A 26,121-nucleotide genomic window follows, 5' to 3' on the forward strand; every position below is an offset into this window, starting at 1 on the left:
CAAGAACTGTTGGCTTGTCGTGGAGACATGAATCAGAAGTGAAATGTTTGGAGCTGACTGGAGGGACGGAGAAGTGCTGGAAATGAGAGCAGGCTCTGAGGAGCTGTGGCCACGGAGTAGAACTGCAGCCTGCCCAGCCCAGAGGAGGCAGGGGGAAGGCGGAAGCAGAGGCAGAATGGGGTGCTGTCTTTGGGCTAATGCCATGGGGGATTTGGCCCAGACTCAGCAGTTAGATTAAGTTTCTGAAAGCACATTCCTGAGCAGAATGGGGGCTGTGTTTTGCTGGTTGGCTGATGGAGGGAGGCTGAGTGGTGAAGGGATTACCAAGGCATGGTCTGCATTTAGAGGCAAGGCTGGGCAGTGGCATGCGGGCGCGCACACACACACCCGCCCACACTCAGCACTTAAGGCTTCCTTTTCCTCTGGCCTCTTTCGTGTGCATTCAGATGTTCATCCTCAGACAAAGCACTCACTGTTTGGCCTACCTAACAAGGTGCTGCCTCCTATGTCTTCATGAACTCCTAGATCACTGGAGCCTTTTGATGGTGGGGGCTTGGATCTGGCTTGAGGATTCAGGGGTATGGAGGAGACCTCTAACAAGAACATTCCTAGTCCAGACCTCTTTGACTTAGATGCTGGGGGCTGGGGTTATGCTTGGACTTCACCCCTGTCTGGACATTGGCTTCTGGTCTTCAGTAGAAGCAGAACGGCTTATACATACAGGCACACCTTGGAGATGTCGTGAGTTTGGTTCCAGATGACTCACAAGAGCATGAGTCAAATGAATTTTTTGGTATCCTGGTGCATATAAAAGTTATGTTTATACTATCATGCAGTCTATTAAGTGTGCGATAGCATTATGACTAAAAAAAAGTTTGTACCTTAATTAAAAAATATTTTATTGCTCAAAAGGTCTAACCATCAACTGAGCCTACAGCAAGATGTAATCACTGATCACAGATCACCATAACAAATATAATAATGATGAAAAGATTTGAGATATTATGAGCATTAATAAAATGTGACACAGAAAATGAGCACATGCTGTTGGGAAAATGGCACTAATACACGTGTTTGATGCAGGATTGCCACAAACCTTCAATTCGCTAAAAAAAGAAAAAAAGTATAAAATTTTATCATATTATATATATTTACATATATTATAAATATATTTATACATATTTTATGTGTGTGTGTGTGAAGGAGAAGGAAACAAAGGCAGAAATAGATTTATTTTAAAGAACTGGTTGACACGATTGTGGAGGTTGATGAGTCCGGAATTCATCGAGCGAGCCAGCAGGCTGGAGATCTGGGAGTCCCCCCAGCAAACTGCAGAGCACCTGTTCTCCAGCACTGGGTTCAGTGTTTGGATGTTCTGGAGATTGGTGTCCTGAGAGTTGGGGGTGTGTTCCGAGTTTCCAGCAGAGCACAGGAAGACCTAACCCTTGCCTTTAAGGAGCTCTTAATCTAACGGAAAAGGCTGACTGCCATAACGTGTTAGCCCTAAAGTCAGTCAGTCCCCAACAGAGACAGAAACAGATTTGCCTAGGAGCTCAGGCTGACAGTGATTCATTTCAGTTTCAGGGGTTGGAGGAAGATTTGGGAGTTGAGCCTTTAAAACAGTGTGTGGGGAACAATCTTTCTCTCTCATTCCTTGAGTTCTCTCATACCTTTCTAGGACCTTCAACAACTAAATTTTGCTCTTAGCATTGTGTACCTTAGATTTAAGTCCATTGCAGTTTCTGGAACGGTGCAGATGCAACCACAGGGAGCTCGATTTCCACAGTGAGGTAATTCCATGGTAAGTTCAGGGACAGCCTGAATGAAGCCACTAGATGATCGTCTCTCTCTTGCTACCCCATCGGATTCTGCCTTAACTCTCCCCCATTTCCCACTGTTTGTTTCTCTTTTCCCTTTGGGAATGTATGTTCTGTGATTAATAAAGGAAACCTCAGAGTGTTTTCTCCAGGGCCACTCCTCTCTGCCAGTCTGCTTCAGCCAACCAGTGACTCCTTGACTAAACAAGAAGGAACCATTCGCTCCCAAGTTGGGAAAACATTTGTTGTTAGCTTAGGCTTCTGAGGGAATCCTGTGCAAGCCCTTTGCTTTGCAACAAGTGGGTGGTGGCAGGAAGAAGAGTTGGGGAAGGAAAGGAAACACAGGTGGCGTCCGAGCTTGCCCAGGACGGGAAAGGAGCCCACAGCCGGAGGCTGGGCTGGTGATTCTGCCAGGCTGGGGAGATCGAGTCAGCTCTATAGGGCGGTGGACACGGTCGGAAAGGGAGAATGAGCCTCAATGTGAGGTGTAGCTGCTTTATTCTGTAAGTTTTATTTTACTTTGCCAATTGGACAAGGAAATTAGTGACCATTTACACCCAAAAGGAGCTAAGCAACTTGAATATCTAAATAGGAAATAACTAAAGAATACCTTATAGTATTAAACCAAGTCCTCTTAACCAAAGTGCTGCTTTCTACTGGATACAGGTAGAAATTCATGCCTCACAAAAATTTCCCCTGATATTCTGGTGAAATCTTCAAACTAACCCCATCAGGCCTGGTGCAAGTGCCCAGACAAAGCTGTAGTGTGAGCTCAGGTCAGGGCATCATGGCAGCGCAGCAGCTGTCTTCCCCAAACAGCCAGGGTTCCAGTTCTCTATTGAGTGATGGTCACAGTTTACCAAAAGAAGACCTCAGGTCCACGGTGCATCTTCTACTAAAGACACATTTACAATTCCTACCCTTCTTCTCTCCTCAGCATGTTCTTTGCACACACAGCCACATGCTTAAGTAAAAATCTTAGGTCCATCTTCTAATCTAAGAGTGAAGGGAGGACCTCATAGTGTGTTAAGCAGGTACCACCTATAAATTCAATGAGCCAGAGCAGACTTTGCTCAGGAAGGTGAGGGACGCATTAATTAGCTTACTTGAAATCACTGGAGCCCTCTAAGGAACATGATGCAAGATGATTCCTTTAAAATATAAAGTCAGGAGAGCAGATGAGTCCTTTGGCTCCCCCTTTTCTATGTGTGGAAAAGCTTAGGGATTTCCACCTTGACCTTGTTCATAGACTTTCAACCTTTCCTGGAGCCTGGTAATGACCCCAAGAACAATAGAACAGCGAGTCTGTCCTGCAGGTGGGTCCGTGTTCACATCTAAGATAAAGACAGTCCCTCAATAGTGAGCAAAAATGTCAGCAAAGGGGGAAAAAAATTTGCTGAGGCAAAAACAGCATTTTTTTTCCCTGAGGGAAAATGATGTTTAATGTTGAGTGACTGTGCTCCTTTACCTACAAACGCAGGGATCACAGAACAGGACTCAGGCTGCGGTGTGGCACTTAAGCCCCTCTCTCAGCCTCACCTCCCACTCTAGACCCATCAAACTCTGCCACTTTCTCATCTCATCTTGCAGATTCCCCTTGTTTGGGGAATGGTGCCCCCCCTGCCTGCAGCACCATCTTTTGCATTCCCTTTGCTAGACATGCCTGTATCCCTTCGGATAACAATTCCTTCTCCGTTTTTAAGACTTGAATATCTTCTCCAGGAGTCTTTTCTCGATGCCCTCAACATCTGGAGTGGGGTCTCCTCTTCCCAGCTTCCTCAGCCTTCCTGGGTTTCCTTCTCTAGCCCTCTCATTTGCCTGGAGTACAGGGACTGCTGCCATTCATCTCTGGGACCACACAGCTTCCCACAGGACCTGGCATGCAGTAGGCCTTCAGTGAATGTCTAGAAAGAGGAAGACTCCCAGATAAAATGTGTCTGAAGTCTAGAAGGTCAAAAGGGGCATGCAAAAGGCAAGCAGAGTTTTCTTCTCCAAACCCTGATCTATGAAGAGGCTTAAGGGAATTAAAAAGGATGAAGCAAGGACTTAGGATATAAACCGGTTGAAGATACAAAGAGATTCGGGGAGGGTTCAGAAAAATTGATGGATGTCAACGCCTAAAGGGCTGTTTAAAAGGAATTGAGATGTTTGGGGGAAACTGGAAACTTCAAAGGGAGATGCCAGTGGATGAGGCTCGGCATTCTATCAGACACTTCATGGGACGCTCTCAGAGGTGCTGGGCAGCTTGTATCAGTAGCCACCACTGCTTGTGGGAATATGTAGTTCCCAGGTATTCCCAGGAATATGTAGTGCCCAGGTGGGCAGAAAAAGTGGAGCCACTTTGGGCCCCGCTGGCCTTTGGACAGTGCCCGTGCCTCCCACCCAGGGTTCTGCATGTAAGAACCATGCCAGGGCTCTCCTCTCCATCCTGCTGAGTGTGTTGGCCTCCGTTTTCTCTCCCCTCCCTCTTCCTGTACAGGCCACCAGCCTGCCAAAGACTCTGCCAGGATCTAACTCGGGCTCTCAGGATCCTAGACCACCAGGATTCACATTAATTTTCCCATTACTAAGTTTGTAGTTTATATTTGGTTGATCAGAGAAATATGTATGATGTGGGTTGCTGGCAAGTAAATCTTTTTTTTTTTTTTCCTTCTCTTAAGTGTATTTTTCAAACCATTTCATTCCTTCATTGAGTCCAAAAGAAACTCCCAAGTTCTGCTAACCAGGCCTACCTCATCGCAGCACTGAAGTCAGATAGATGAGATGGCCTGCAGACATCTCTGTTCATCTGGCTGCCAGACTCCATGGAGACATGGCTTCCATCCTTGTCTTCAAGGATTAATGACATTTCTTGTTCTCTTATTAAAAAAAAAAAAAATTTTTAATGATTTAAGCCAAGAAATTCCTGAAGCCTTAGGCCAGTTTATTGCACATCATTTAATGACATTGCAAACTGGGTTCTTTTTATTTTCCCTTGTTCCTATCATGTTCCTCCCTTTATGCCCTTCTCCTCTCCTGCCCACCTCTGGTCTTGGCTTTGATCTTCTGCCCTCATCCTCCTAGTTCTTCTGTCTCTCCTGCATCCTCGGCTTCCTCCCACGGCTCAAATCTGAGTACAGACCCCACCTCAACTCAAGGGGAAAGAAAGAAACACAAGATGAAACAACTAATGTATTTGGCATCTGCAAGCATTTTTTTTTTTTTAACCCCCATGGAAACTGTTTTTACTTAAATAAGAGACAGCATGCCTTGCTTTCATTGGAAAGTGTGTTTGAAAAATTTCATGCCATGTTTCCATGGCTCTCAGGAGAGAGTTTTGGAGCCAAAATTATTTGTGCAATTGGACAGGCAAGAAAAAACTCCTAACAAAAACAAACATATTTATCCACTCTCCTGGACTGCAGAGGGAAGATGAAAACTGCCTCTGCCAACCCCTCTGCCCTTTCTGGGTTGCTCCAGAGCTCAAGGGGACCTGATTTAGGCTGGAATGCTGTTGTAGAGATGGTAGGGACTAAGCTTGCAGGTACTACTCTTGCAAATTATCATATGCTGCCTTGTGTGTTGTTTGTACCTGTCTCCTCTATCAGAGTAACCATCCCTGAGGTTAGAAACTGTATTTTTGTATTCATGATCTCTTCTGCAGTGCCTGACAAACTAGACGGTTCTGTAGCTCCTGGCTGAATGAGTGAGTCAGTGATGTCTGGTAGGATGATTATGTGCCAGATATCTACTACGGGGTAGACCCATTTTGCTCAGCCTTGTGGGCTGCAGTTCAGTTTGGTTTCAGTAGTCTGTGTAATACGGCTACAGACTTGCAAAATGCTTAATCACTACCCAGAATGCGTGGCTTCCAAAATACCTGCCCATGCCACAGTGAACCCCATCCCTACTGGGTGCCAGGCTTTCTGGCCTTATCTGCTTCTGAGCTAATTGCCGTGCTTTGCCCCTTGTAGAGCCCTTTATTTCAGAGGACTGACCTTTGGGATCCTGTCAAGACATAGGTCCTCAGGTAACTTGGAGGTCGAGAATAGTGTTGTGAGTGCGCATCAGTGAAGCCCACACAGGGAGGCAATGCTTGGGACCCATCACCCTCTCAAACTCTACCTCCAAGTCCATCCTGGAGAGCAGTGAGCTGGGGCTCCGCCAGACACATCTCTCCATTTTACTTCCCTTGAACCTTTGCCATCTTCTAGTGTCTTCAAGGGTCAGGGAAGGGCCACAGGGTCAGCATGTCACTGAGGAGGACTACATTAGGGTGAAGTCTTTCTGTGCTTTGTGACGTTCGCCATAGACGCAGCAAGCCACCGCAAGGACAATTGAGGCCTGGAGGCCATGAGAGTTCGGGAGTAGAATGATCTGTCCAGAAACTTGCCAGCGGCCCAAGGGCTACTGAGCCATGCTGACAACATTGCCAAGAGAGCCCCATGCGGTGCCCCCACAATCTGGTGGAACTCACCCAGACCTCAGCAGATGAGTACAGGCTTGTCTTCAGGCAAGAGGGTGGGATGGGCCTGACTATACTTAAGAAATGCCTGATGGGTAGAATATGACTTTTTTTTTTTAAGTGTTCAGCTGAATTCATGGAAATGGGGATGTGGGTGATGCCCTGTGGCCTCCAGCCAAAAGGCACCGTCTTACCTGACTTCTTACTTAACGGAACTTTGACTTGCAGCCTAAGAGAGGTCTCAGGGAGGGGAGGGCCAATGAGGAAACACTTTGAAATCTACACAAATCTACTGAACGCTCCACACTGCCCTCTAGGCCCAGTGTGGAGCCCAGAGCAGCCTGGGTACTGGTCAGGAACCCGGCTTGACAGACAAAGGGGCCTGGGAACAGGCTGGTTTCCTTCACTGGCAGCCAGCTAGAGCTCTGCATCTGCCGCATCTGGTGGCTGATTAGGCCATGAGTGATCACACATCTCCAGCCCACCCCCTCCCCAGTCTGCCTAAAAACACTAAAGAGGGGGTGCTCTGATTTTCAGATCCATCATCACTTTGTTCCTCTGCCTTTGATCCCTTAGTGAGACTCCACTTCTGCTCCAGCAGCCAAACTGGATGTGTTTTTCCAGTGAAGCACCAGCTAAGGCTGAAGCTCAGGAGGAACAGGGAGGGGACAGGGCCAAGGACCCAAGTACTGCTTATTTGTTTTGAAGCCAGGAAGGCAGGCCTGCCAGGAGGATGCCCAGCTGGGGTGTCCTCGGTCCTGCCCACACGGGCTGTTGTGCACATGTTGGCATCAGAACAGAGGGGCCGTCTGGCCACATGGTTGACCGGTGCCCAACTTTGTGCCTCTCCCACTGCACAGCTTTCTGTCTCCAACTTAGCAGTTGTCAGAGGGTGCAGAAGGAGCCAAGAGGAGCGAGGGGGGGCGGCTGTGTTTTGTGGTGGGGGGTCGGTGAGGTGGGTGCACGGAGGAGTGTGTGCCTTGTGCCTGGGTAAGCTCTCAATTACAGTGGGGCAAGAGCCTGGGCCATTAACATGGAGATGGCTTTCTGGTGCCAAACTCCTTTCTTTCTTGTTAAATGATCTGTTAGGTTTAAGTGTATCTTTGCTTGAGGCAAATTTCCTTGGACTGAAATAAAGCAGAGGAGGGAAAAAACAAAAAACAAAAAAAAACAAAACCCCAACCTCAGAAAATCTTGGTGGAGTAGTTTCAGATTTATAGGACTGTGGATGAGAGTACTTGTCGGTGACGGGAATTTTCCAGATGCCCCTGAGAGGACAATCTCTCACGGCTCGCTTTGTGGGGAGCCTCCTGACTTGGCAGGTACGGCACACACTGAGCAGAGGAGAATTCAGGTCTTTGCATTGTTTAAGTGCATTGCTTTTGAAAGGCAGTTAGCAATATTTAGCCAGAACACACTGCGCAGGCCGTCCACCCTCTCCCATAGTCCGTATCTCCTTCCTCTCTGAGGAGAAACACATCCGCTGAGAAGCACATTGGCTGAGAAGCACAGTCAGGACCAGATGCCATAATTTGGGGGGTCTAATTCAAATTGAAAATGTGGAGTCTTTTGCTCAGACGCGAAGGATTTGAAGAGGTGTGATAGCAGAGCATTGACGTGAGCACTGGCCCCTTCCACGCTGCACAGAGTGCACTCCCAGGAAGCTGGCCTTGGGCTCAAACTTCCCAGTTGTGCATTCATCCGGCAGAGATTTACAGAGCATATGTTGCGTCCTGAATACTGTGCAGTGGGCCTTGGGGTTGGGGCGTGGAATAGGCTGCCCCCTAGGAATTCACAATTCAGCTGGAGTCAGATGATCCCACATACAAAGTTAAACAATGACGAGATAACTCTTTAAAAGCCCGGAAGACTCTATACCCACCCAAAGGAAGGAATCCATAAGGGAGATCTCCCCTGGGCCCCTACATATCACTTGCTCAGCTCAGAAAGCAAAAGTAAAAGAAGGAGATAGAAACGAATGGGGCAGTCTGTCTGTTTTTGCCGTGCCACTCGTGAACAGCATGTATTTCCGACTCTACCTTCATCACAGCTAATTCACATCTCTCTGTGACTCCAGAGGTAACCTCTCAAGCAGCAGTTGATTTTCATAATAACCATGCTTAGATAAAAGTTTCGTAGAAAATATGTTGTGCTAGACCTCTGTCCTTGAGCCTGCAGTGTAGATGAAACACAACCAGGAAATTTGAGTTCATAGGCAACATAAAGGGGCATCTTGTACCTGATTTGAGAGTCCCAGCTTTCAGGATAGTCCTTCATTCGGTTGTTCAGTATTGACTGAGCATGTGCTTAGACCAGACCCTGGGTTAGGCTCAGAGGACACATATACAAACAAGATGGTGCCTGCCCCTAATAAGTTCACACTCAAATACTATAATCAGAGGGACAGTGATCCTTTCAAAGAAACAAAAGGACTTTCCTATCCTGGCATGGTTTGTCTAAAAGCTGGAAAGTTCCATTAAGTAGGAAACCTTCTGACCTCACTGTGTGCCTTGATCCCTGGGCTCTCCTATGGTCACTGCCGGGTTTTTTTTGGTAATCACCTCCTACCTTCTATGAGAAACCTGACTCCTGCCTGCTCCTGTCTCCTTCTTGCCCTCTCTGGGTCTCCCGGGAAACAACACAGGCAGGTGGAGTCTTGCAGCACAATTGCAGTAAAAGCTCTGAAGGCATCTGTTCTCAGGAGCTGAGCAGAATGTGGTATGGTCAACATTCAGAGAGGGTGCCTCGAGGACTTTCTAAATACCTTTATGAAGGAATATCTGGGTAAAAATTCTCATCTTTCTTATTTTATCCCCGTTTCATTTTATTTCTTCTTTTGAATTCAACCACAGTCCTGACAAACAAGTTTGGGGCTTTTTTTGCGCAGGTGTCCCATTTTGTTTGTTGTTTGAACTGTTGGATTATTTGGGAAAACAGATGGATCGCCATCCTCTACCGGCTTAGATCCCAGTTTTGCCACCACACCAAGTCGGAAGGGATGGCCACTCTACTGTCCGACACCACAGCCTAGTGTTAGGACTCTCAGCCCTCCCATAGCCCACTGCCATTAGCTACACCGCGGAGATCCATCTTTGCCTTAGAAAGCCCTCAGACCATCCCCAGATCCCCCACCCCCAGCCCCAAGAAAAGATTAGCCATGACTGAGAGTACAGCTCCTGGGAAGCCCAGCCTTCCTTTACAACCATGGTTAGCAATTGAGCAGCATCTCCGATCTGTCACTGTTACCAAGGATGTTAAAGAAGAACCAGGGAACTTGACTGCACTGGAAAGAAGAGATTCTTCCATCATTCCCTTTAGTCTTCATTGGCTGAGCTATGCCCGGGCATTTAGGATTTGATCATTGACCCATCTCCTGCCAGGTTCGGTAGGGCCAATGGGCCTGGCCAACTTGTCGCCGTGTCTCAGTGTAAGAGAAGAGCCAGTCTGTGTCATGGGCATCTCCTGAAGGATCTCTCCACCCATGTACCCACTGTCCAGCTTATGTGTATAAACCAAGTCGAACTTTCATGCAATGATGGAGGCCACACATTCCATCCTGTAAACTCTTAGAGACAACAGAAGGCTAGAGGAAGGACTTGGACACCCCTGGAAAGCCCCCGGGGGTGAGGCTCCTGTAGCTGCTTATTGTGACTGAAGACACCAAGGCATCCACCCACCCTGAAACAGTGCTTTGTCTCTCCCCTCCATCGAGGCCCAGTTGGCACCTTCCCTTCTCTCCACAGACCTCCAGGACTTCAAGTTGGACGTGCAGCACGTGATTGAAGTGGATGAGGGGAACACAGCAGTCATTGCCTGCCACCTTCCTGAGAGCCACCCGAAAGCCCAGGTCCGGTACAGCGTCAAGCAGGAGTGGCTGGAGGCATCAAGAGGTAAGTGAGCAAGGAGGAGCCCAGAGGCAGAGGCTGGGTGTGGGGAATCTGACCACCTCTGGTTACTGCTTCCCCAATTCCCATCAACATGCCCTCAGGCCTCTCCTCATGCTGGTCAGCTGTCTTCTGCCTTGTTGGTTAGCCCTGTAGGCTCCTAAAGGGAGTGGTTTCCATAATGGAGGTCTTCTGCCCTGTTGAGAGGAATTTCTTCATCCTTTGAGGCTCTGGAAGATGTCACTGAGCTGTCACCATTTGACCAAGGCTGTCAGCACAGAGTTCTTCGTGTGTGTGCTCCCTGCCACCAGGCACACACAGCGAGGTGGCCTCACGAACCCAGCCATCCATGGGGCTGCAGTGTTGCCCCAGTGGGAGATGGAGTTCTTTCCCACACAGCAGAGGAAGCTTTCTGGTGGGACTTGGGGTTTTTAGCTCCCCATCTTCCTAGTAATGCGGCTGTCTCAGCTGTCCTATCTTCCTGCTCAGGCCACAGGGTACGTGACAGCTGGGCTAGGAGAGGCCAAGCTGTGGTCCACAGAATGACAGTGAGGAGAGGGGATGTCTCTCAAGATGAAGACAGCTTCTTCCCATAGTTGATCCTTCACTCAAGGCCAGGTAGACCCTGCTTAACTGAACCCACAGTTCAAAATGTATTCCTTTTAGAATATCCTCTAGACACTTCAATATTTCCATTCACTAAGTTTTTCTGATTTAGAAAGGAATATATGTCCCTGTATTCCTGTGAGGAATATATATGTTCACTATAAAAAATACAGAAAGTAATATTTTTGAAAGGGTAAAACCCCTAATCTGCCACTCAGAGATAACCAGAGACTGAGAGAAATAGAGTATTAATCTCCAACATCCCCAGCAGGAGGTTGGCTATACACAGCTTCCACCCCACAGAGGTCGGGTTTTTCCCACTCTTCAGGCATTAACTGAGCTGTGCATACCTGGGGTGGCCCAGTGCTGGGCAGGCACCAGGCTCAGTGAACCTAGATTTCAGAGACACTAGGACCCCCGGGGCAGGCCAGGCCACCAGAAGGCTCTGCACTGATGGCTGGTGCTTTGCCTACCAGGAAGCTGAACACCATCCCAGTCGCTGAGGTATCCAGAAGCCATGAATCTGCTCCTGTTAAAAGAAGCAGAACACATCTGCGGGGCCCTGTCCCCATGGCACCCCTGGTCCCGAAGCAGACAAAGTCTAGCAAACCAGTGATGCAGAGGGGTTTCAGTGACCTTCATGGAGGTGGTGGTGCTTGGGAGTTAGAATACTCCTCCCTGGTTACAGAAATGCAGTGGCAAGGTGGCTCAGTGACGTGACCCTGACGGAGACTCATGGGAAATTCTAAATTTATTTCCCTCCTTCTTCATGGCTTGCAGGAGTGATCATCTCCTCTCCCAGGTGTACAGCAGGGGCCCCTCAATTCTTACGGTGGCTCGAAGGCGACACATACTACACCATTTTACATATGAGGAGACAGGGTTTGAGAGGTTAATCAGCTTGTCCAAAATCACACTGTGCATGACAGATCCAAAGCTTAAGCCCAGCTGTGGCAGACCCCAAATCTTGCTTCTTTTCCACCTTACTCCCTTGAAAGTATAAAATGTTCTTTCATAGACCTAGGTACTAACTCGGGAGACGTTAACGAGCCAGTTTTTCGGCTGATTGGCTAGTTTCATTCTCTGGCATTTCTGTCCCCCTTGATCGGAGGTTTTACAGGGGTGAATAGTATCTTCAGTTTGGGCTTATTGGAATTCAGGTGTACGGCTTATGGTTCTTGCCCTGCCTGCCCACTGGAAACTACTGGCTGCAGTATTCTAGTCCTAACTCACCCCATGTCCCCTTCACCTTGCCCTTTTCTCAGATAACTACCTGATCATGCCGTCGGGAAACCTCCAGATTGTGAATGCGAGCCAGGAGGATGAGGGAATGTACAAGTGTGCCGCCTACAACCCAGTGACCCAGGAAGTGAAAACCTCAGGCTCCAGTGACAGGCTCCGCGTGCGCCGTAAGGGGCAGGGGGGTTGTCTCACTGATGGAAGGGGCTGAGGGGCTGGTCAGGCTGAGACGGGAGGGGATTCGGGGAGCCGGGCACAGGCCATGCTCCAAATCTGTGTTCTCTGAGGTGGCGGTGGGAGCTGTGAGGCTCGGGCCAGTGGGGCATCCAGGACTCAGATACAGTGAGCGTCCTCTCCCCTCTAGCGGCACATGTCCCCTGCCTAGCTCCGGAGGTAGCTGTGCTTGCTGGTCCCTTTCTCCTGCCAACTAGGAGCTCTTCACCATGAGACTTCCAGAGTGGGGATCTGTTGGGTCGTGGCGTCTGGGGCCAGACAGCCGGTTGTCAGCAGCTGACAGCGCATGCATAGGAAAGACGATGATGCGCCTGTGCCCGTGTGAGGCCACAGGGCCTGTCTGGTGCAAGGCCAGGCCGAGCCTTCACTGCCTGCGCCCCTGAAGTGTGCCCATCACCTCCCTCTGGTGACAGTCCACGGAGGCCCAGACGTTTCCCCAGTTGTATGAAAACAGCATCTGCCTTTGCCGAGCATTTCCTGGGGCAGGCACTTTTCTGGGCTTCCTGCTGATTTAGCGGAGGGATGTCTTCATGGAGTCTGGTTTTAGAGGCAACACCAGAGGCAGATGTACTGTGTAGCTAATGAACTCAAACCTCAGCAGTCCCTCCGTCATGAGATTCTGTCTGTGTAATTGGGCATTCTGGTTCCTAAAGGGCCCCCCAAGCTCTGTAAGTCTCGGGTCTTATAAAACCCAGATCTGCCCCTGCTTGACACCTAAAGCAGAATCACACAGACCAACGTGGGGTAGGGGCCACTGGAGGGCAAGTGCCGCTTCTCCCCCAGGGCTAGCAAAGGATCACTCCTCCCTTAGCTGAGCGGCCGAGCCGGTAGTTGATGTGCCGTGGGGACTTGGAACACTGTACAGCTAAGGACAGAAATGGTGTCTTTAAACAGTAGGTCCCGTTCAGCTCGGTGAGGTGCTCACACAGTGAGAGATGGTGAGCACCGAGACCTCTGAGGAGTGTGGGGGGTACTGTGGCTCCTTGTCTTCTAGCTCACCCTCCGACTTGGGGTGCACTTGCTGAGTGCAAGCAGAAAAAGTCACTTGCACTCTCTGCCCGCCCCCTCGTCTTTTTCTGTGCCAACATGCATGGTTATTCATACACACATTGTGTCAGTGCTGCTCTTCCAGTCTATTAGCTCATCTCTCACAGTAGCTCTCTGCAGAAGGAGGGCCTTGTTTTTGATAAAGGAACCAAGGAGCAGGGGAACGCCGTCAGTGGCTTCTCTTGATGCAGGTCATAAGCCCCTGAAGAGTTCTTTGATTCCAAGTGCATGCCGTCTGGGTCTGCCTTCTGGGGCCTGGCCACCTGAGGCGGGGCAGGGGGGTAGTCCTCTGCACTGAGTCTTGGTCCCACAGGCTGCCCTTCACCTCTCGGCCCCTCCAGGCTCCACTGCCGAGGCTGCTCGCATCATTTACCCCCCCGAGGCCCAGACCATCATCGTCACCAAGGGCCAGAGTCTGATCCTGGAGTGTGTGGCCAGTGGGATCCCACCCCCACGGGTCACCTGGGCCAAGGATGGTTCTAGTGTCGCTGCCTACAACAAGACACGCTTCCTGCTAAGCAACCTTCTCATCGATGCCACCAGTGAGGAGGACTCGGGGACTTACCGCTGCATGGCCGACAACGGGGTTGGGGAGCCTGGTGCAGCGGTCATCCTCTATAATGTCCAGGTATTCGGTGAGTGTCTCCTGCAGACTTTCTTCTCTTTGGCCTTCGCTATGGTTGGTGTGGTCTTTCTAGGTTCTCCCAACCCCAAGGCTCAGACAGGGTCAGGGCTTGTGAGAGATCCCATGCCCAGTGAGTAGTGGACAGAGGGAGTTGGGGATGCTTGGACCCCAGGGACTAGGCTACAGGCTTGGCATCCCTCTCTAGTTCTTTCCTGTCGTGACTGACAGAAGAGACACGGGAGACTTTCCTTCCCTCTACCGACAGTCACGGGGAAGGAGGGACCCATTCCTGACTACGGATCCCTCCCCAGCCTATCCGGTCCCAGATGGGAAGACCTCAGCCTTTCTTACCCCTGCTCTGGTTTCCTGGCAGAACCCCCTGAGGTCACCATGGAGCTGTCCCAGCTTGTGATCCCGTGGGGCCAGAGTGCCAAGCTCACCTGTGAGGTGCGTGGGAACCCCCCGCCCTCTGTTCTGTGGCTGAGGAATGCCGTGCCCCTCGCCTCCAGCCAGCGCCTCCGACTGTCCCGCAGGGCCCTGCGAGTGGTCAGCGTAGGGCCCGAGGATGAAGGCGTCTACCAGTGCATGGCTGAGAATGAAGTTGGGAGCGCCCATGCCGTGGTCCAGCTGAGGACTGCCAGGCCAGGTGAGTGCAGCCCAGAAGGCTGGAGATCTCAGTTACATTCACAGGGCTCTTCCCTCAACTGAAGTCCAACTTAGAACTCCAGTATAGAAAATAGATAAAAGTGGCTTTTAGTTGTAAGCTCAAATTTACATTAACTTTAAAGTCAGAAGTGTACATTTTCACTTGTGAAAGTGATTAATTTTACCATTGTTATTTTTTTAAAGGTTTTTTTTTTTTTTTATTTGTTTGAGAGAAAGGAAGAGTGACCACACATGAGCAAGGGAGGGGCAGAGGGGGAGGAAGAGGGAAATCATCCCAAGCAGGCTCCTCATTGAGCACAGAGCCCAACTCGGGGCTCGATCCCAGGGCCCCAAGATCATGACCTGAGCCAAAACCAAGAGTCGGACATTCAACCAGCTGAGCCACCCATCTGTCCCTTTACTGTTATTTTTATTTTTATTTTTTTTTAGATTTTATTTATTTGACAGAGATCACAAGTAGGCAGAGAAGGGGGGGGAAGCAGGCTCCCTGCTGATCTCAGGACTCTTGAGATCATGACCTGAGCCGAAGGTGGAGGCTTAACCCACTGAGCCACCCAGGCACCCCTACTGTTAAATAATTTTTAAAATGCTTTTTATTTTGTGGAGTCTGTGGGTCCCTAGCGTTCTATGACATCCAGTTTAACAACCAGGGATCTAGAGTAAAGAAAAGCAAATCTGTCCTTTTCAGCTTGATTGATTTCAATTGGCACCTGTGCTGCCTGAGCGGTTCCTTATGCGCTCAGCACTGGACTAAACATTGGAGGTGGGGGACGCAGAGGAACGTAACAAATATACAGCTTCTTCGTGGAGGAGACCAAATTCACTAAGGAAATAATTTGAGAAAAATATGATCACAAACAATGCTGAATCCACACGATCAGATGCCACCTTCTGTGGTTCAGGAGGTCGGGTAAAGGGCAAACTCACATTAGCAGATTCTGCAGCTGCCTCCTAAAGGAGGTGTTGCTCTCCTGGCCTCTTGGATTCTCAGAGGGGGGTTACAGTCGGCTTCCCACTTCACATGCCAGGCTGCTGCGGTGGAGTAGGGAAAGGCTGCATGGTGCTAAGTCCCCACAGGGAAGGCTCATGTCCCCCCACCCCAGCGTAGGCGTAAGGAGGGGGGCACAGCATCCCACAGGAGCCGGCGGGGCTGCCCCAGGTCATGGCAAGAAGCCTGGGCCAGGGCACCAGGCAGCCCATCTCTCTTGGCTGGGCGGTGATACAGTCCCCGCTCTTCCCACAGAACCCAACTGTGTGTGGAGTGGGCTGATGGTCACCTCAGGCTCTGAGCTGGGGGCTCTTCCTGGCCCTGCAGGTTTTCTCACTCACTTCTGTCTTCTCCCTGGGGACAACAGTTCAGCCCACGACCGGGGAAACCAACATCCCCTTTCTTCCCTTCTCTTTCCTTCTTGGTCCTCCAGGTACAACCCTGAGGCCATGGCGGGATGCTAAGCTGGACAGCGCCACCCCTTCCATGTTACCCTCCAGACCCGGAAGCCCTGACCAGATGCTAAGGGGGCACCCAGGGCTCCCAAAGCCCCCGACCTCAGAGCAGCCAGCTTCCCCACCATGCCCCGGGGAGAAGGGGCAGGTGGCTCCTGCCGAGGCACCCATCATCCTCAGCTCACCCCGGACCTCCAAGACGGACTCATACGAGCTGGTGTGGCGGCCACGACATGAGGGTGGCGGCCGGGCGCCGATCCTTTACTACGTGGTGAAGCACCGCAAGGTATGATGCCTGGCATTAATGTAGACCTCTCAGACCGGGCAGGGCCTTCTGCCTGCTGGCCATCTCCCTTGAGTTCCTGCGGCCTGGACCGGCAGTCCCCGCTGCTGATCTTGACCTTCTGTCTTCCATCACTGCACTTTCCTACCACCCCCCAGGAAGGCACTTGTGAGCTGAGGCATGTGGGACCCTAAGAGGCCCAGGAAAAGTCATGCATGCTCCTTCAGGTTCTCTGTGCGCTGGTTTCCCAGAAGTTACCACCGCCAGCTTCTCCTCCTGGGCGAGAGTTAACAGTCTCCCTGTTCACCATCACCTGCCCTCCCCCTTCCCTCTGTCATTTGTCGTTGATGATGTTTTTGTTTTTTTTTAACCAAAGTAAGCTCCACTGGGCACATCCCTGCAGGAACTCCACATGGCAAGCTTGCTCTAGGGCCAGGAAAACAAATATTTGTGAGCAAGCATTTTCTCTGCGGGCTCTAAAATAGCCTCTCAGTTTCAGGATTCCTCATGGCTCGGCTTTGACAAGCCGGCGTCGGAGCTCAAGCCATGATGTTGCTCAGACCTCAGCTGTTTCTCCTTGACAGAGGCCTATCCAGCTGGGTGTTTTGGGAGCTAGCAGGGAGGGGACTCCTGGCTCTGGCAGGGTGTGGGGACAGCTGGCTAGGCCACCTTCTTTGACACAGTGTCCTGTGAGATGGGACGGGGCTATGGGCTCACCTGATGTTACCCCACAGGGGAGAAGGACATGAGATTTCCTTTAAGAAATGTCCTAGATGAGCATTTCAGTTCATCCCAGATGTGTGCTGCTTTTTCTAAGACCATTAGACAGTAAAAATTATTGTTCTTAAATGGATTTTTTAAATGTTATTTGATATAGGCACCATATCTTATATACTAAAAGTATTTATCAACTGTTCTTCCCCACCAAAACCAAAAAATGAACCCGGCCCTGTGTGGTGGGGTGTGTTGGCTATGCAGTGGGGTTTTCCCCTGTTCTGGATCCCGCCAGCCCCTCACCTTCTGTTCTTTCCCTCTATGACCTCAGCTCAGGACACGTCCAAAGACACACTGACTCTGGCTTGGTGGAAAGATACCGAGGCAAAACTGCCTCCTAGGTGGGGGTTGGGGGCCCATTCTCTCACTGACACTCGCCTGTGGGCCTCTTCACAGCCAGCCAGCAAAGGGCATGAATGTATTTTTTACAAAAAGCTGCATTGTTCTGCCCAGGTTATGGGGCAGGGCTGGCCCTAATCCTTGTTTCCCCTGTAACTAGACACCTCCATCTCAGAGCTGTACAAAGAGATCAGGGGGCCAAATGCTCACGATCCTCAGGAGACAAGAACCGGCAATGAGAACAAGAATCCTATTTTTCAGGCCAATAGGTGGCCATGAAACGGCTTCACCAAGAGGCAGGCTGGCAAAGGCCACGCGTGGTGATCCGGAAATGCCAGGCCAAGGCCGCATTCACCCCATGTGCGTGTGACAGTGACTAATGACCGTGCTGTTTCTTAGTTTTGTTTCGAGCCCAGTAGCAGTGTGAGGCCAGCACTGGGAGGGCCGAGGGAGAAAGGGGTCCAGGACTGTGAGAGGTCCGTGCCCCCGCTGGGTCTGGCTTCAGTTAGACTCCGGCCTGTGGGGCACTGGGGGCTGCTCAGTAGACACAGCCAAGAGAGACATTATGTCTTGCAAGCCATGCGTTTCTCAAGGGACTTGCAGGTCTACGGATCGTCACACAAGAAAGGATTTTGAAATGAAAAACCAGTGTTTGGGTTGTGTTTACAGCCCATTCTCTTGCAGGAAACTGGGAATCACTCAGCTCATTTTCACTTTTCATGAAGCCAGTTTTACTTCCTGCCGCATCTGCAGAGCCCAGGCTACTGTGTCTGGGTTTCCAGTACCACTGAGGGTTCTCAGTTTGTAAAAACTTCTCCCCTTGGAACAAATCTTGGAAGTCTGACATAAATGAAGCCAGACCATCCCTGTCCCTTGAATAGTAGGTTTTGTTCTAGTTCGGAATATTCTGCTTAGGGATAAGCAGAATGTCCTACCAGCTGTTTAATTCTTGAGCAAACCACAGCTTCAGGTCCCAGCAGACTGTGTGAGTTCTGCACTGTTGACAGTTAAGCCTTTTGTCCTGGAAGGTGGGATAGGGAGATGAAGCAGCCTCTCGGCATCGCTTGTCAGGGAGAAAGCCTGGACTTTTTTCTTTAAAGGGCTAGAAATTTGGGGCCATTAAAGATTAATTCATAATAGTTACAATTCATCTGCAGTCTTTAAGCACAACATAAGGTGTGAAGGCAGGAGCAGAAAGAGGAGGATCCAAATGGCTGCAGCCCACCAAGCGGAGGATGTGGGGTGAGTCTGGAGAAGGGGTCAGGCCTCGCCGGGAACCTATTGTGTGCCAGGTTCAGTGCCTGACACTTTATGTACATCATCTCGTTTAATCTTCAGAGGAAGCCGAGAGCTTTTATTTGACTCCTTTTAGAAATAAAAACCTTAAGGATCAGAGAGGTTAGGAAACTGGCTCAGGGTTACACAGTTGAATTTAGAGATACAATCAGAATTTAAACCCAAGATTTTCTGTCTCCCAGACTTTCTTTCTAGGATGAGTTACATATAGTTATGAACGTTTCCTCTGTAGTCAAGTCATGATTTTTGCGTTCACTAGCAATGTAGTTCTAGGCAAATTACTCCTCTCTCCAAGCCTTAGCATTTGTGAAGCAGGAACAAAACTAGCACCTGTCTCTTGGGCTTTTGTCACGAAAGCTCTTCATAGGGGCTGTGAAGTCCTTGCTTCCATGCTGAGCACACAGTAAGCACTCAGCAACTGAGAGTCCTTCTACTGGTGCTGCTGCTTTTATCCTCCTAATCATCCCCCCAGAATATAAACTGAAGGGACTGTGTTTATTTGGTTTAAGTAGAGCAAGGAGAAAAAAAGTTAAATGTGTAGGTTTTCAGAAATATAGAGAGGTCATCTTTGGAGAAATTTTCAGCAGCAGGAGGCCTTTCAACCCTCTGCACAGAATTTTCTTTGACAGGATGGTTAGGTGAAGGATCATGGAGCCTATTTCACTGTCCCAGTGAGGAGGGAAGTCCCAGGGCCAGCAGGACCTATCTGCTCTTGGCAGCACTACCCTCCCCAAACCAGGCCCACTGGCTTTCTTTTCCTCCTACCCTGTTGGACTCCATTCTGCTTTTTCCACAAACCTCAGCCACCAGCAGCTCTGGGCTGAGATGCCAGTTCCGATACCTTCTCCAGCAGGTCACAAACTCCTCCGACAACTGGACTGTCTCCAGCATAGCGGCCAGCCAGCACCGCCTGACCCTCACCAGACTCGACCCTGGGAGCTTGTACGAAGTGGAGATGGCAGCTTACAACTGTGCAGGCGAAGGCCAGACAGCCATGGTCACCTTCCGAACTGGTAAGGAGCAAACATTGCCCCCAGCTTGGGGTTTTATGGGCCTGAGCAAATCTTGTGAGGCCCAGGATGGAAGTCCCGCTCACCTTGACCCAGTTATTCACCTTGAACTTAACCTTCCTTTCAGCTGTTGCTTCCCTATGGTTTATGAGCCCAGGTTGAGGTCCTGTGTCTCATCAAAAGACCTGCCAGCTGGTCTCTCTGACCACTGCCCACCCTCCCCAGCCAGAACACACATGTACACACACACACACACACACACACAGGGGCCAAATGTAGTACCAGGATGGTTAGACACCCTGCCTTCCCCCGCTGCCCCCCAGCTGAAAGAACTCTCTGGAAAGGGAGACCCAATATATCCTCCCCCACCTGCTGGTTTCAATCCATCTCCATCCAGGACGGCGGCCCAAACCTGAAATCATGGCCAGCAAGGAGCAACAGATCCAGAGAGATGACCCTGGAGCCAGCCCCCAGAGCAGCAGCCAGCCAGACCATGGCCGCCTCTCTCGTAAGCCCCCAGCAGCTCAGAGGGGCGGGAGGGAGCAGGAGTCAGAACTGGAACCAGGTCCACTGCCTTAGAAGGCTCATGGCTGCAGGTGGAATGGGGTCTTGTTCTGTGGGTCTGGGAAGCCTTACGATATTTTCCTGGCATCTCCCCAGCCAACCCTATTAAGAAAACATAGATTGGAGTTTTTCAAGTAAAACATGGTAGTCTGACATGTGGGTGGGGGAAATGCTAACCTTGTGGGTCCAGGCAGCACAGAGGAGACAGCCACAGACTCTGGGCCTTCCGCAGTCTGACACTGCAGAACCATGGTTCTAGGGACCCTGGCTTAAGGGGTTCTTCTGGGAGAAGGTGACCCAGGTGGTTCTGGAAGACCGGGTATGACCACCAGAGGGAGAGGAATGGGGGTAGAATAGGCCCCAGTCAGGAACAGGCCAAGTTCAGTTGCAATGCAACCAGCTTACCGTATCCCTTCTGCTTCCTTCATCCCTCACATCTTGGTTTCTCCAGCCCCAGAAGCTCCTGACAGGCCCACTATCTCCATGGCCTCTGAGACATCAGTGTATGTGACCTGGATTCCCCGTGGGAATGGTGGCTTCCCAATCCAGTCCTTCCGTGTGGAGTACAAGAAGCTAAAGAAGGTGGGGGACTGGATTCTGGCCACCAGTGCCATCCCTCCTTCCCGGCTCTCGGTGGAGATCACTGGCCTAGAGAAAGGTAGGGGTCTGGCCACTATCACCTGGTCTCCCAGCCGTCCCCGACCCCTCGGAGGACAGTTGGAACTTTGGAGGCTCTTCTTTCTGCTGGTCTGCCATCTGCCATCTTGCTTATGTGGATGCCCTTAGTAGTGTCCCCTCCATCCTACAAACCCTTCCTTATCCTCCTCCTCTCTGCAAGAGGTCCATAGGTAGCCCCTCTGTGGCTCCTTTCTGAAGAAGATGGGAGTTCTTGTGTCTTTGGGGCACTTGCATTTGGGGAAGGGCTACCCAAAAGATCCCTCTAGGCTCTGGGTGTGCTGGGTGGGAGTGGGTCACAAGTGTTCTCTAGCTCCTGGGTTCAAGTGAGTCTCTCTTACCAGGCACCTCCTACAAGTTCCGGGTCAGGGCTCTGAACATGCTGGGGGAGAGTGAGCCCAGCGCCCCCTCCCGGCCATATGTGGTGTCAAGCTATAGTGGCCGTGTGTACGAAAGGCCTGTGGCAGGCCCTTACATCACCTTCACGGATGCTGTCAATGAGACCACTATCATGCTCAAGTGGATGGTAAGTAGCCTCACACAGAGTGCAGCGGGGAGACAGGGTTGAGTTTCATGATGACAGGAGCTGGCTTTGCAGCAGGAGCAGGAAGGAATCTTCTGTCCTTCTTCTAAAATCCTTCCCTTTAGATGGCCACCCCCCAAGTCCCCCACAGCTGGGAATTTAGCCTGAGAGCCTCATCCTTATAGTACTCAGGCAGGTTCAGAGGGGACTTACGTCTTTGGAGAAGTGGCTGTTTCTGGTGTCCAAGAGCTGGGGGACCTTTAGGCTAAATAACAGGTGATCTTACAGCCTTCCCCCAGAAAGCCTTGGAGATATCAGCAGAAGTATTTTCCAGGCTCCCTCGGTGAATTTTTAAACTCTAGGCTGGAGTAAAATTTCTATTCACATGAGGTCTCTGATCCCTGGTCAGCTCGTTTTTTTCTCTATTCCCTGTAGTATATTCCAGCAAGTAACAACAACACCCCAATCCATGGCTTTTATATCTATTATCGACCCACAGACAGTGACAATGATAGTGACTACAAGAAGGATATGGTGGAAGGTAAGAAGCACTTTGGGTGAGACGGTTTTCTCTGGTGGCAGGGGGGCCTCTGTGCTGCTGCAAGTATAAAACCTGGGCTGGTGGGACACAGAGCATCTGTGCACATATCATGGACCCGTGCCACACCTGGGGTCATCGAGATCATCAGCCCACGTGCTTCCTTTCCTCCGGAGCTCCTCTGCCCCAGGGTGCCCTGCTGCCTTCACAGCACCAGCCCAGACACACACCCTTGTCCGAGTCTGACGGTGACTGGTTCCAGGCAGACCAGATGCCCAGCACTACATGTGACTTTCTGGCCGTCTTTTCCAGGGGACCGATACTGGCACTCCATCAGCCACCTGCAGCCTGAGACCTCCTACGACATCAAGATGCAGTGCTTCAACGAGGGTGGGGAGAGTGAGTTCAGCAATGTGATGATCTGTGAAACCAAAGGTGATTCTCTTTAGGCGCTCTGCTCCCCTCTTGCTATTTCTAGCCAGCTAGGACCAAGTCTCTGTTGCATGTGGCAGGCTGGTAGCTCTTCCTCATGAAGACTCCTTATTTTCTAAGTACTCCTAAATGTTATCACTTTGAACCCTTCTGTTCATTTGCCTGGGCCTCAAGTATGAATAGGGCTGCCATCCTAATGGCTTCAAGGAACTGGGGAATTAACTCATACAAGAGAAGCTCAATACCCACCCTTAAGGTCAGAACGTTCTATAAACACTATAGTTCTATAACATTTGGTACTTATGTTGTTGGTTTACTAAATTTAACTACAACGCCATTAGCTAGGAAAGAAACTGAGCAAGTTCACTTAGCCAGTTAGGGGTGGAGCTCACCTTGAGCCAAGTTCATCTAACTACAGGCCGGGATTCTTTCTCTGCACTGAAACATGTTAAACATCTCCACATAATAATTTGTTAATATTTGCACATTGGTCGAGTGGAGAGATACCACCGTCTCAATTTTGCAAATACAGAAAATATATAACGCAGGGATATTGCAAAAAACAGAATCAGAAGAGGATCACAAAGGAGTAGGAATGGAGACAAGAATCCATTTTCCCAACATTGGCAACATTGTCCTCTAGCTTTGCACTGCTTTCCTTCCCCTATTCAACAAATGCCCAGTGCCTCCTGTGTGTACTCCCTGCTGGCTTCCAGCCTGTGCAGTGAAGGGAGAGGGCAGATACTGTGTGGCCACAAGTCCTGCAGCCAGTGACACAGGGAGTGCCCGGGGCAAAGAGCAGAGGCTTCACACTGGGCCGGGAGGCTTGAATCCTCAGGCTAGACAGAGCGGGACTAGTCTGAGGGGCAGGGCCAGCCTGCATACTGCCAGGTGATGGGAGGGTATGGCATCTAGAAGGAGGACGAGAGAGGGAGTGCTCAGGGAAGGGCCCAGGTGATCCGGGGCATTGGATCATGGAGGACTCTGTGAGGTCGAGAGAGCTAACGGGCGTCCCTGCAGGTGTGGGCTGCTGTGGGGGAGAGTGAGGCGCTGTAAAGTACAGGCAAAGAGAGGATTGAGTTAGAGTCTGTCCTGAGGTCATGTGGGTAGGACCAGGGACCACTCGCACTTTGGGGCCAGGGGGGACTAAGGGGAGTTCAAAGTGAACCATGAGGTGTCTAGCACAGTGTGCGTGGATAACGTTGCCGTTTATTGAAATGGGGAAGCCAGAAGAGAAGCAGAGCCCAGCACAAAGAAGGGACAAGGGGAAGCCACTCGGAGACTTCCTGGGGCTGGTTCTTCTGAGCCTCTGAGAGAGAAGCAGATCCCCTGGTTGGGGAGGGCCCCGGGCACAGGGACTTGGCAGCCATCAGGACACAGGACAGAGTATGGAGAGTGTGGCCTGAGAGGGACAAGGAGGGCTTCCAGTTCTGAGGAATAAACAGAAAAACACAAGCAACAGCCCGCAGAGAGGTAGTAGAAATCACCAGGTGTGCTGTCAGAGTAGAGAGGAGGACGCTGTGAGGGGGAGTTCACGAGTCAGACCCAGCCTGCTACCACATGAGCCAGAGGACAAGTTGCCATCTTGTCAGAGACTTGGTGTTTCCCAGTTACTGTCCGTCCTAGAGAGTCCCCCTGCCTCCATCTCCCTGCTCTGCAGCCAGACTGAGACCAGGATTTTGCATCCCTTATCTGCCCGGGAATAGCAAATCCATGGGTAAATTCGGCCATTCCCAAGATTTTCTTCCCGAAGCTCACTGGCTCTTCTCTTGAGAAAAACCCTACACCTCTCCTGCCCAGAAGACCCAGTCTGACACTAGTGCTTGGCCCACAAATAGCTCAGGTTGTATATTGAAATAGAAGGCCGCATTCTCTTCAGCAATACCAAATCTCCCATCAGAGGCCAGTTTCATGCTGAGCTTGGACACCACACTCATCTGATACAGAGTTCTGAGGCACGGCCTTGTGAGTTTGGCCCCATTTCCTACTCCCATGGAATCCGGTTTATTGCTGCTGCTGTTTTTTGTTGTGAGGGAAATGTCAAATGATGGTGAAGTGAGTTTTGTCCACAATTACAGCTCGGAAGTCTTCTGGTCAGCCCGGTCGGCTCCCACCCCCAACTCTGGCCCCACCTCAGCTGCCACCCCCAGAAACTGCAGAGCGGCCCATGGGCACTGGGGCCATGGTGGCGCGCTCCAGCGACCTGCCCTACCTGATTGTTGGGGTCGTCCTGGGCTCCATCGTCCTCATCATTGTCGCCTTCATCCCCTTCTGTTTGTGGAGGGCCTGGTCTAAGCAAAGTGAGTGAGTAACCCATCCCCTACCCCCTGCCCCAGCACCTCAGGGAAGGAGCCTCGGGAAGGGAGGAGGCTCCCTTCACATTCAGAAGAGTGTGAGCTCCTGGTGTCCCACAGGGCTCAGAGAGATAAAAATATGCCAAGCCTGGGCCCTTTCCTCTCAGTACCTGACCTTGGCAGATAGAAAGTATGCAGTGGAAAGGGCCTGTCCTCTCTGCGTCTCTGGAACTCAGTACTTATCTGGTTTCAACTCTTTTTCATGTCTGAAGCTGCTGCTCTGACCACAAGTTCATGTTGAACGTGAAACCCCCCCCACCAAATGATTCTTTGGTTTGCGGATGCCTTGAGCTCCCCCTCTTAGCCTGTTACCACCTATTTCTGCTTCAAATGGCAACACATCTGGGCAACTTGTCTCATTTAAACATTGCTTCTTCTGCGGGCTCACAACTTCTTTCCCCCAGACCTGTGCTGCTGTATCTCCTCCCCCTTCTCCCCACTGTAGATGAGTCCAGATGTTAGAAGTGGGTGACTGCAGGAATATTCTGAGCGAGTGTTCTCATCCCTGGGGCAGTGTCCGCTCCCTGCGTACCTGTGCAGTCAGAAGTTTTCTGCGATTTCTATGGTATTGAAGCTGCCCTGGGCCTCCTTGGCCTAAGCATACCTCTGTCCTTCTGTCCTTGCAGAACATACCACAGACCTGGGTTTTCCTCGAAGTGCCTTTCTGTCCTCCTCCTGCCAGTACACCATGGTACCACTAGGAGGACTCCCAGGCCACCAGGCCAATGGGCAGCCCTGTCTCAGTGGCCCCAGTAGACGGGCCTGTGCCAGTGGGATCCATGTGAACAGGGGCTGCCCTGCAGCTGCCACAGGCTGCCCAGGTGTGAAACCTCAACAGCACTGCCCAGGGGTGCCTCAGCAGGTAACGTCACCCGGGGAACGTGAGCACATGGGTGCCGGCCAGCACGGGGGAGTCGGGCTGCCTCCTGGGGCGTTTTCCCTTCTCACCTCTAATCCCGGGCTACTGGGCCTGGCCCTCTTTAGTCAGGAACAGTTCATTCTCTTGAACACCAAACAGGAAAGTTACATGGACTCTGATGTGACCTTTTTGTTACTCTCTCCTTTGAGCAGCAAGAGGACACCAGCAGCCTGCTGAAGCCAACCATTCTTGGCACTGGATATGACCCCCCCAGTCACCAAAGTCCCAGGTAACCGGGCCTCTCCCATCCGCAGCTTCTGCTACAGAACTTGCTTTCTCATTAGCTCCTCAGACCCAATCTCAGTCACTAAGGGGAGTCAGGGAAGGGGGCATGTCTGACAACCTGCTCCACCAGACTCGTCTCCTGAGGAGGTGTTGTGTTTGCAGTTACAATGCCCTTCCCCCTTTG

General features: G+C 50.8%; 2 protein-coding genes across 6 annotated transcripts in view; both read left to right on the forward strand.

The window, feature by feature from the left end:
- Positions 1-26,121, forward strand: part of SIDT1 (SID1 transmembrane family member 1) — a 479,838-nt gene that overhangs the window by 129,172 nt on the left and 324,545 nt on the right. The gene's annotated exons all lie outside the window — the stretch shown is intronic.
- Positions 1-26,121, forward strand: part of BOC (BOC cell adhesion associated, oncogene regulated) — a 66,406-nt gene that overhangs the window by 37,963 nt on the left and 2,322 nt on the right. For 2 of the 5 annotated variants that reach the window (XM_082737932.1, XM_082737933.1), the window contains 14 exons: positions 10,005-10,151; positions 12,017-12,160; positions 13,613-13,906; positions 14,270-14,542; positions 15,984-16,291; positions 19,548-19,710; positions 20,105-20,215; positions 20,723-20,929; positions 21,291-21,472; positions 21,905-22,010; positions 22,320-22,442; positions 24,518-24,739; positions 25,420-25,655; positions 25,865-25,941. In XM_082737932.1, coding sequence (XP_082594058.1) covers positions 10,005-10,151; positions 12,017-12,160; positions 13,613-13,906; positions 14,270-14,542; positions 15,984-16,291; positions 19,548-19,710; positions 20,105-20,215; positions 20,723-20,929; positions 21,291-21,472; positions 21,905-22,010; positions 22,320-22,442; positions 24,518-24,739; positions 25,420-25,655; positions 25,865-25,941 — 2,593 coding nt within the window. The remainder of the gene's footprint in view (positions 1-10,004; positions 10,152-12,016; positions 12,161-13,612; positions 13,907-14,269; positions 14,543-15,983; positions 16,292-19,547; positions 19,711-20,104; positions 20,216-20,722; positions 20,930-21,290; positions 21,473-21,904; positions 22,011-22,319; positions 22,443-24,517; positions 24,740-25,419; positions 25,656-25,864; positions 25,942-26,121) is intronic. The other 3 variants (XM_082737934.1, XM_082737935.1, XM_082737936.1) reach the window with 2 other exon arrangements.

Source organism: Mustela nivalis (assembly GCF_964662115.1).
Source record: "Mustela nivalis genome assembly, chromosome: 1".
NCBI lineage: Eukaryota > Metazoa > Chordata > Mammalia > Carnivora > Mustelidae > Mustela > Mustela nivalis.